Source organism: Chenopodium quinoa, unplaced genomic scaffold, assembly GCF_001683475.1.
Source record: "Chenopodium quinoa cultivar QQ74 unplaced genomic scaffold, ASM168347v1, whole genome shotgun sequence".
In the NCBI taxonomy this organism is placed as follows: domain Eukaryota; kingdom Viridiplantae; phylum Streptophyta; class Magnoliopsida; order Caryophyllales; family Amaranthaceae; genus Chenopodium; species Chenopodium quinoa.
The window spans coordinates 5,251,144-5,262,788 of NW_018745684.1; the positions used below are offsets into that span (position 1 = coordinate 5,251,144).

Below are 11,645 nucleotides of genomic sequence, written 5' to 3' on the forward strand. Positions count from 1 at the left end.
TAATTGCAAATTTGCAATAATTTAACCGAACACGTTTAATAATACACAATTTTGACCATTATATCTTCAATATTGTCTATTAAAATAAATTACAAAATGTTAATATTATAATAATTTACTTGTATCTATTCCTTCAATATATTGCATGATAATATTTTTTTTTACATTAGTAAAAAAAGAAAAATAATAAAATAAATAAAGTCAGTGTAAAAGTCAAATTGTTACTTTTAAAAAAAAAAAAAATAAAGGCCAAAAAAAAAAAGAAAAAAAGAAAAGGTTTGGTTGAACTTAAAACATTAACTCAATGTTTCATTTGGAACAATCTAAGCATATTTACATAGAAATTGTTGTAGATTAATTATGTAGTCTGTCTAGTCTCATTTAGTCATCTTACATACACCCATCAAAAAATTGATCATTTGTTGACATAAGTTTCTCTTAGTTTCTTTTATTAGATAATTTAGGTTTTAGTATTAAGGCCCTGATGTGTTGAGCTTAATTTCAGTTCAGTTCAGTTCAGTTCTTTTGCTAATTTATTTGTTTTATATGATTTAGATAATGATATTGTTAATGACAATTTAGTTTAGGCATGCCTTTAGGCCAATCTTTTTAAGTTAATCTTTATATCTAATGATATTGCTAATGATAATTAAAGCCAAATTTCATATTTTTTAGTATATATTACAACAACGACAATAATAATAATAATAATAATAATAATAATAATAATAATAATAATATTCATTGTTCAAATGGTTATAATTTTTTATACACATTATTATTTTTTGGTTTGTTTTTGTTTCATTTTTTAACAACCAAACTATTACAGTAGATTAATTTCACAGGCATTAATTAACATGAAAATAAAAAATTTAAACAAAAAAAAACTATTAGTGGTTTGAATTTCATTTTATTTTTCATAATTATTAGTGGATTAATTTCATTACTAATCCATAGTTAAAAATCATTAATCCATAGTCAAATATTTCAGTTCAGTTCAGTTCAGTTCATTTCAGCTCCAATCAGTTCAGTTCAATTCCAATCAGTTCAGTTGTTTTCAGTATATCGGAACATGCCTAAGAGAAGACAAATCTAATCCTTTCAATTAAACGGTTTTTTTTAAAAAAAAAACATAAAAAAAAAAAAAAAAAAACATAAAAAAAAAACTTTTACATTAAAAGCACTAGAGACTATAGGCTTGAGGTACTAGTACTGGAGGGGTGGGCTAGGCATTGATTGTGGATAAATGTGAGTAGTTGGGTCTTCACCGTACTATTTGGGGAAATATAAAGGAAATTGGACTTTGGACTCAAATACTTCTGAGTCTGACAATGATTTTTGAACAGGTCAAAATAATCACATAGACTTTGGTCGGGGACTAGGGGAGGTCAAACCGAGGGGTAGAAGTTGGAACATTTCTTGCTAGTGCTTTTAATGCAAAAGGTGCAAGTGCAACTGTTGGAACAAGCGTGTTTTGGTGTGTGAATTTTGTGGAAAATAAAAAGTCCCATATTGGTGGGAAATGGAAGTTTATCCTCCCTTATATTAGAGAATGTGGAGAATTTAGGTCTGGCCCTTGGGCTACCCACATTTTGTGGAGAGGGAGGACTTACCTACAAAGCCCACTAATCACACACACGCACGCCGAACTGATTTTTTAACAAGGCTTAATTACGTAATTAGTGCCTTGATTTTTGCTAAACGGTTTTGACTGATTCCTTTATAACCGTTTTAATTAAGTCAGAGTTAATGTTACTGTTTTTTTTTTATTGTTTTAACGTTAATCAATTTTGAACGGTTATTGAAATTGATTTACAGGCCGTTTTCTTCTTGACCGTTTTTGCTGATTTTTAGGCATGATTACCTCTTAATCTGTCGTTATGCTGTTACTTGGTTTCAAAAAACGGCTCTCTGATTTTGGCTATAAAAACAGAATGGGTTAAGCATTTTAAACACAGAAAAAAAAATTCTCTTCTACATCTCTCTTCCTCTTCAAATATTCGAGCAGTGTTCTTCATTTTTCGGTGTTTAGTTGCCCGATGGTTCTGTGCAAATCCACCGCTACTTCCTTGTTTTGAGAGGTTGTTTTATCCTGGGAGACATCCGATTACGTACAAGCTGCTTGCACACCTTCGAGGCAGTACCGTGAATGTTCTAAAGAGAGCGACATAGTCTGCGACTCAGTCTCATTCCCGGTAACTTTGTTCTTACTGTTTTTGCAGTTCCGTTAACAACAGCGACAAGCCAACAACTAACAGAGGCTATAGTTTTTTGTTTTTGTTTAACAATACAGCCTCCTGTTTTTCTATATGGAGAAAGATCCTATTAAACGCAAAATTAAGAATGTTGTCCTTAATAGTTTACTGACGAAATTTGCTAAAATTAAAGTTACTTTATCAAGTAGTACTAAATCTAGTAGTAAGGATTATATTTCATAATCATGAAATTGTGGAATCAATCTTCACTAGCTTAGGGACAATTTCAAGGCGGAGATTTTCTTACTCTAGCTTCCTCCCCAGAGGCAGTACCGTGAATGTTCTAAAGAGAGCGACATAGTCTGCGACTCAGTCTCATTCCCGGTAACTTTGTTCTTACTGTTTTTGCAGTTCCGTTAACAACAGCGACAAGCCAACAACTAACAGAGGCTATAGTTTTTTGTTTTTGTTTAACAATACAGCCTCCTGTTTTTCTATATGGAGAAAGATCCTATTAAACGCAAAATTAAGAATGTTGTCCTTAATAGTTTACTGACGAAATTTGCTAAAATTAAAGTTACTTTATCAAGTAGTACTAAATCTAGTAGTAAGGATTATATTTCATAATCATGAAATTGTGGAATCAATCTTCACTAGCTTAGGGACAATTTCAAGGCGGAGATTTTCTTACTCTAGCTTCCTCCCCACTCTCAAGATGTTAGGGACAATCCTATTTCTAACATCATATAAATGACCTTAAAATGCTATTTTAACGAATCAATAAAAATAATAAGCTTAACAATTTAACAGCAATCATTCTCGATCTCGAAATCATAAATTTCAAACGTTACTGGCATAATTTGTATAGCTGAGATGAGATCAAAGCAATTTCCTGCTTCGTTAATGGGTAATAATTAATTCGACTACACAGCAAGTCACGAAGACCCCTGAGTTATGAACTTGAACCTACACATAAACTGATAAGCCGAGCGTCATATCAGAACCCAAAATCACAATAAAGGTTACATTTTTTTTTACTTGCTATTTTGTAAAAATTATACATAATTAACTCTTCAATCTAATTACTCCATACTTCATTCGACGTAATTCCCACTCACAAGCCGAGTCAGCTAGAGACTCTTGATCGAACAATTGCACTTCCCAAGTTCAGTAATGTAGTACGTAGGACTGTGCACAAATGAACATTGCTGCCACTGGGAGGGGGGAAAAGGACGTTGTCATGAGGGGTTGTTAAGACTGTAGCATCCCCTAAATTCATCAAAATCTACTAACAAAATTAAGTGGCACTCTATTTATGGAGCACATCTTGTTGAACATAAGATCTAAATTCAGCTTAAATAGAAGATAACCTGTAAAAAATGAGGAAGTTTTTTTATTAAAAAAAAAAAAAGAAAAGAAAATCAACCATTTACCCTTATGTGATCCAGATTAAAATGACCTAAACTAAATGATTTTTCAATTGAATCTAGCCTGAACCAAACACAATCCAAATGACCTGTTTGTATCTCAATATCGTCAATGGCATTACATCCCATTGGTGTGAAAAAAAACTTATATTGGTAGCTGTTCATCTTACATCCTACTCAGGAGTTAGTCCAATTTACTCATGCTGTCATGCATTTACATTAGTACTAGAATTCTAGCAGCAGGACAGAAAAAAATAAACCTGCGACTACTTGCATGTAAACTTCATACTCTGAGCTGCAGTCTGGAAGCCAACGTAGTTATACAAGCCTTGCATAATAGTCTTGATCAGCCATATCAATTTTGTTTTTCTAATTCAGTTCTCAAGGATCTTCAGCTGTGCCGTTGAGGAATTCGTCACCTGCACCACCTGGTGATCCATTTGATAACCGATTTGTTGCAGGGGAATTTGAATAAGCGGAATATACAGGAACTGGGCTGCTTCGAGAGTATCGATTCTGTGCCGTAGTACTACTTCTGGTAACTTTAAGACGGGCCTTTCTACCCTGTATGTATTAACAAAGATAGGTTTAATAGATTCAGACAAATGATCAGCTAAAAGAAAACAAATTGTTGAAGAGCAAAACAGTTTCTTACAATATAAATTTCCACATCTTTACTAGGAATTACAGTATATTAGTTTCAAAATACCTTTCCCATGCATTTCTCCAAATGTGGTGCAAATCTTCCAGCCGCAACAGATCTCCCACAGTTCATGCAATCAAATACGTCGTTTGCTACAGTTGGGTGAGTTTGTCCAAAAATGTCCACTACGTGCTTTCCATTTACTTCACCACTATTACTTGAATCAGCAACCTTTGCCCTGGCTTGTACCGACAACTTCAATTCTTCTTCCTCTTCTTCTATATTCCGATCAAGGCCAAGCCTTGCAATCCGGTGACACTCTGATGCAACATCAACAATGATCGAATCCAAGAGGTCACTAAATAATTGTGATGGAAGCTGCAAGCACAAATCTCATACGTTCAGCAATTAAAACACGGTACACACGTAACAAGATATACATAAATAACAAGGTTCGGCTATCCTGAATGGTCAACATATGAGTCAGGTCAACTCAATAAAAAGTTAAAGTTCACAGCCATCCCATATTCAAAATCTCTGATCCACTGCAGAGACAATGTCACATGTTCATATTCATACATGTTATATCAGGCTCCAAAGCCGAACTCTCTAAACATCACTGAAATCCTGAACGAGTAAATAAAGATCCTAGATCACTGAAGCATCAGTGAATGAATGCTTTTCTTATTTATTAGCTTGCGTCAGATATTATCAAACATCAATTAAAATAAAAATTGAAACTTATTGTATATATTACAAAGAAACAACCTCTGCATTTTAACTAAATTTGAAAGAGAAATAACAACCCTAAAGCAGTCTGTTACAGATCTGTACATAGATCATAGAATTAGATACTTAAACCTTGATGGGTATGTCACAGAAGGCTGCAAATCAACCCAAAATGCAATCCTAGATAGATTTAGACACATACTAACCTTCCTGGATCTGACTTCATGAAATGATGTAAATCAACCCTAAATGCAATGCTAACGAAAGCTGTCGAAACACATTTGCTAATGTTGCTACAATAACACCTCAAACCCCCTCCACACCCCAACCCCTACCCCTCAACCCAAAAAAAGGAAGCGAACACTCAATCATTTTGGTAGTATTTTTTTTATTTATTGTATCAGCAGCAGAAGTCTTCCTGTTGCCCCATCTTTTTCACTAATCAATCTTTCCTATAAATTAGAGCAACAATTTTTCATCTTGAAGAACTCTCCTACACATACCAGACCAGTATCTCTTGCTTAATTAGCCAGGTTCCTACAAACCTACAGACATATAAAACATGATAGATAAGCTCTCATCAATCAACATCATCCCTGATGCAACAAGCGCCACTTTGATTATGGAGATGATCAGATTTCATCCACCATTCAGCACTATCCATATTTCAAAGCAAAGTCCAAAATTCATGGGCTCGTCAAATTTAAGCAAGGAAGTACCATCCCAAGTTCTTTAATTCAAAGACCTCTAACCTCAATCAAGTGCCTCTTTCACAACAAGACACCAGCAATTAACCATCAAGGTTGAATTCAGCATAAAACCAGTGCAGCTTCTATAGAAATATTTCCTCCTTCATAACCAGTCATTTATGGATAAACTACTCATGTAATTTATTTCTTACAATAACCCAAGGGCCACTTTGAATACAATCAATACAAATAGTGAAGCTTTATGAGGGTTGATCAATACAAGGATATTTTTTATCCTAGTAAGCCCAAAATATTACAATTCAAGTTATATGTTTACAATGAGTTGATGAGGCTTTTAGAGAATTTTGGTCCCTGCTACTTTATTTGACGACAGGAAACAGAACAAAGAGGTTCAATCACATTGATTTGGCGGAAAAGGTTCAAAAAAGATTAGAGTATTGCTGATTTGCAGTGCTCTTACATTTCACCAGCTATAAAATTATAGATATTTGTCTGTTTTCACCGATGTTCTGTCTAAGTGTACTGATTTTTCAGTGCATTGTTGGTGGAACAGGGATAGCTGGTGAAACTTAGTGAACATAGATAGCATTGTTTATCAGCCTATTTCTGCAATGATATTGCCTAATGTTTGTGTCAGAGACTCGTCATAAAGCAAATGGAGTCTTCAATTAAGCTTGATCCTCAAGCAAGCTTAGAAAATCATAATACATCCAAATAGAGGTTTGTCCAATGTTCCTGGAAAAATATAATAAGGCATAGGACGAGAGCTATCAAGGTCCTAGCCACTTGGCACAAGGATGGAATTCAGAGAAGTTTCATCAATAGTTTGCTACTTGCAGCTGGACATAAAACTTTCACTCAAGACACATTGTCTACCTTGGGTGCAGTGAAATATCCCTTGAAGGTATGTTATAGAAGATAGTAGCACCTCAATAGAAGACAGCAGAGGAAAAGACTTGTTAACACATTTGAGGTGAGCAACCTGCATGTATCTTTTTATCCCTCTGCCTTCTCCACTGATCAAGAATAAGGTTGCTTTTCCTTACGGTAGTATCCATTAAAAAGTAGGAAAATTTGGGGGAAAGTTGATAGAAGTAGTAATTAAAATTCAATGAAATTAAATCATCAAATGGGGTTGCAATCCCACTTATCCCAGTTTTTCAAGTGACTGGACACTCCCAATTCTAAGCGAAAATAAAGTTAAACCCACTCAATATATATTCTGCTTATTTTTCTCACTGATCTCCTCCCTATATAAAGATTCTTTACTTAATTTCCTCCCTCTCAGTCTAAACTCCTCAAGTTATTCCCCAAGCTGCCTCATAACTGAAATACACTACGATGCCAATAGTGTTCCTCCCCTCCAAAGGTTAGTCTATTACACCTATCTAAATGGTTAAGTTATTAGTAAAACTTAAGAAAAGGAGCAGTTCCATAAGATGAAGTAATGTGCCTTGTTTGAGCTTTGTACCAATAGCGGGAAATGCAAAGTTGCAGATACATCAGACAAACTCTTTAGAACTGCAAAGTGTCAGCCCAATGTTGGAAACTAGACCAATTCCCGATTCTGTGTTTGGGTTGTAGTGACTGGTGAGAATAGATTGGGAACCAATAACGGATTTACTTAAAATCCATCGATAACACCTCCCTCTCTTTTTTCATTAACAGCATCCTAGTCCTCTAGTAATCTATACTATTAAACAACATGCCAATTGTACTTTATGTCAATTTGTATTCCCATTTCCATCCATACGCTATAACCAATAATTAACCGATCCACCAACGACTTGTTTTAGCCTTGAAAACAAGTGACTGATTCGTCTATTTTGTTGGTGATCAGATCACAATTAAAACAATCATTTTGAACTTATAACCATCAAATTAAAAGCCAAAAACCACAAGAAAATTATAACGAACTCGGCGGCAAGACAGAAATCGGCTAAGTACCTGAGAGTTTGATGAAGATGAACTATCTTCATTAGGCACTGACATTGCTACAACTAATTGCAGATAACTGGCACCTGATTTCAATTTCAACAAAATCACAACATAATAAATTTAAATTTCTTTGATTATATAATCAACAAGATTTAAAATTATAAACTAAAACAAGATAACTCAACATAATAAATTATAAAACTGCAAAACCCTGATAAATAATTGCTACAATCAATTCAGATGTTTAAACTTCTCGAAATCAAAACTTAAAAATACAAAAAATAATTATGAAGATAGCGAGAAATCGACAAACGAATTGAATTTGGATGAAATTTTATGAAGATGATTGAATTTAAATATGTGATGATCAGAGATAAAGTTGGTATATATTAATCAAAGAGAAATTAAAACTTGTTAAAAAAAAGTAGGAGAGAGAAAAACGTCGACTTACTGACGAAGAAGACAAGACGGCAAGCCGGAGAAAAGCCGATTGCGCGGAGGAGCAGGCGTGCGGTCTAGAGTCCTTCCCTGATTCCCTCTGTAGCAGCTTGGCAATACTGCAACTTTTTGCATCAATTGCACGGCCAAAATAACTAAGGGGTCGGGTCGTTTGGTTTGTTACCTTGGAATGGATTTTACGATAAGTAAAAAAGGTATGAATTCTAAATTTCGTATTCGTCTAAACTTGTTTGATTTATTTTTGAAATGTTTTTTACATTTTATTAGATTAGAATAGAGTTATGAATTTTATATCTAGTATTTGTCTAAACTTATCCGATTTATATTAGTTTAGTTCTTGTGCGATGCACGATTTTAAACAAACACATTTAAATATTAACATACTAGTAAAAAAAAAGATTCGGTAGAGACAAAGGGTAAAATATATGAAAGGTTTATTAGATAAAAAAAAATAGAGGTAAATGTTAAAAAAAAAAAACCAAAAAAAAAAAACCAAAAAAAAAAAACCAAAAAAATTTGATGATGTCATCATAGCAAATTAGCAGGAAAAAAAATTCCCGTGAGAATGACATGTGTAGAATTGGGAAAGGGATGATGTCAGCATGTTTTGTTTTAGTATTAGAGCAAGATTGGCCCTAAAGTCTTAAAACTTAAAATGACATCACTTTTTGATAGATCTCACTAAAAATAATATCATTGTAGTAGCTAAAACTCTTTTAATACTCACTCATATTTAGCACTTTAGCCTTAAACTCACTTAAGACTTCTCATACCATATATTATTATAATTTATTTATTTTTATTTTTTACTCTTACTTATAATTAAAAAAAAAAAAGTAGGGTCACACTCAAGTCTTATGTTGAGTCTTGAATTTTCAAAACTCAACTTGAGACTTAACTAAGATTTCTAAAAAAAATAAAAAAGGGATCAAACAAATAGTCTTATTTTAAAACCTAAAATGATGATATCATGTGGAGTCTTAACACTCAGGGCTAATCTTGCTCTTAGTTAATAGATGTCGTCAAAGGAATTTATTATGAATCTTAGGGGGTGAGGTGGGTGTGAGATTATAGGAAATGGGATGGATTTACAAACACTTCCAATGTGAGATTTCATATCTAAAATGCCTAACAAAACAGTAAAATAGATGAAATGGACTCGATCTAATTCCATTCCAAAAGCTCCAATCAAATAAACCCTAAATAATAAGTATGAGAAAGCCTATATCCTTAAGATATATATATTGATTCATATAATTAAAAAGTCATACATTCTTTATTTAATTAATTTACTATTAATGTCTAGTAGTTCAAAAAGCGGCAACACATCATATAATGTACTTTTTTTTTGGAAATTCTATTTAGTAAACTTGAAGTTTTTAAAAATCTTAGCGGTGAATTGCAAATAAACTTATTATCATTAGTAAACTCGAATATTTTTTTACTGAAGATAATAGCTTTTTCAATATAAACTCACTAACCATGGTTAATTCATTTTTTAATAATTAAATTATTTTTTGAAAAAAAAACACAACCTCTCCTCTACCCAGACCATCACTAATGCCATCGCCGGTCTCTTTCTCCTCCTCTGACCGAGCACTATCCTCCCACCAACCATCGCAACCACAACCTTCCTCTCTTTCTCCTCCTTCCACCGCAACCTCCCTTTCCTCTACCCAGATCAAACCCAAACCTACAACCCAACGTTGACGATTTCGAAGGTTAGGAGTTAGGGTTTCAGGACGAAATCGATCCATTTAGAGCCCTTGCTTCTAAAAATCAACGGCGACAGTTTTGAAGGTTGAGGAAAGGGCCGATTAGGGTTCTGATGCTAGGGTAATGGGCGGCTTGGGATTTCGGGGGTGGTTTCTAGGGTTTTCGGGGGGAGAGAGGTGGATTTCGGGGAAGTGAGGTGGTGGTTCAGGGGATGGGGATAAGCGGGCTAGAGCTAGCAAAAGCTGACCTGACTCGAAAACCAGACCCGAACCCGACCCGAAAATAGCAGGTTTGGGTTGAGAGTTTTGACCCGAAAACTTAAATGGGCCGACACGAACCCAACCTGATAATTAAATGGGTTAGGTTAAGGTTGAAATTTTCAACCAGAAAATGATCCACGTAACCCGAATAAAATAATTGGGTGAAAATCAAGTAGGGTCAACCCAAACCCGGCCTGATAACACGAGCACAAATCATGAAAAACTCATTTAAAAAACGTAAGGTAAAGTGTTAGATAAGCACAAGCCCCAAGTCCAAAAATCTTGCCTAATAAAAGGTAAAATCCTAAATAATCTCATTTGGGGTTTTCTACTATTTGGCCGTTGTACTCTAGATTCCATGCATACACTATCTCTCATCTTCTTCTTCTCCGATCTCAAAGTTTCAAGTCTTCAATGGTTTCTACGCCTCTAGTTCCACCTCCTTCAAGGGTTTCATCTTTTTCAATCAATCATCCACCGCTTCCATGCCTCCAAGCCACCGCTTCCCCGCTTCCACGACACCGTTGAAGTTGAAATCTTTAATGATTGTATTATGTCTCCTCCAACATTGCTTTAAAAATAATATTATGAATTTAAAAACATTTGCAGCTTTTGAAATCTTCTTATTCATTGAGTAAATTCAATTTGTAACTATATTATGTCTCCTCCAACATTGCTTTAAAAATAATATTATGAATTTAAAAACATTTGCAGTAAATTGTTGTTTGTCTTAATATTTGAAAAAAAAATGGTTTAATAAAATCAGACTATTAACAAGAATCAGCAATATACCTGATTTGAACCACAATAAAAAAAATCAGGTTAAGCAGGTCATTTTCGGGTTGACCAGAACCGAAAATATCAAGTTCGATCGGGTTGAGATTTTCAACCCGAAAACTTAAATGGATCAGATTTGGGTTGGAGCATAGCTAACCCGAAATCAACTGACCCGAACACGAACCCGACTCGACCTGATCTGTTTGACACCCCTAAGCGCGGCAGGGACGGGGGAGGCCGGTGCACTGGCAATGGAGGGAGCTGAGCGCCGATGTGGATTGGGGTAGGAGAATGGGTGCCAGTGCCAGTGCCAGTGCCGACGCCGACATGGTGGGATGTTGGCGAGGAAGGGGTGACTTTTTTTTAAAACAAATTATTTTTAAAATCACTTAAATGTACCAAAAAAAACCTAATTATAGTTAAATACTTAGTTAAAATTAGTCATTAATGTTATAATTAGCTTAATATGAAAAATTCGAGTTTACTGGTACACGTAAATAGGGGTGAGGATCGAACCCCGATCACACCAAGGGGAGATGGAGGGACTAACCATCCCTCCACTCCTTCATCCTCACAATAATGTACTAATGATGATTAAGAATTTAACATACATATATATCATATATATATCGCAATAGAAAGTCATAAACACAAAACGAGCTATCTTGTGAAAACTTTTATCGGATGTCACGATTGATCTTCAAATCCAATCCGACTCATTACAATTGGTGCATTTGATACAATTATTCTACCATAGTCCACTTTGCAAAAGGTCGGATCAATCTAATTAA

General features: G+C 34.5%; 1 protein-coding gene across 1 annotated transcript; it reads right to left on the reverse strand.

Annotated features, from left to right (window-relative positions):
- Positions 1 to 3,644: 3,644 nt before the first annotated feature.
- LOC110717754 (ataxin-7-like protein 3) lies at positions 3,645 to 8,288 on the reverse strand. Its single transcript, XM_021896518.1, has 4 exons — positions 8,094 to 8,288; positions 7,652 to 7,725; positions 4,332 to 4,643; positions 3,645 to 4,186 (listed from the first exon to the last, which is right to left on the reverse strand). Exons 2-4 carry the CDS (start codon positions 7,694 to 7,696, stop codon positions 4,004 to 4,006), a joined length of 540 nt encoding a protein of 179 aa, XP_021752210.1. The 5' UTR covers positions 7,697 to 7,725; positions 8,094 to 8,288; the 3' UTR covers positions 3,645 to 4,003.
- Between the last annotated feature and the right edge of the window lie 3,357 nt (positions 8,289 to 11,645).

Coding starts and splice junctions, on each gene's coding strand:
- LOC110717754 (XM_021896518.1), bottom strand. CDS start 7,696: ATGTCAGTGCCTAATGAAGATAGTTCATCTTCATCAAACTCTCAG. Junction 4,644..7,651: donor CATCTTCATCAAACTCTCAG/GTACTTAGCCGA, acceptor TTGTGCTTGCAG/CTTCCATCACAATTATTTAG. Junction 4,187..4,331: donor TGGAGAAATGCATGGGAAAG/GTATTTTGAAAC, acceptor TAATACATACAG/GGTAGAAAGGCCCGTCTTAA.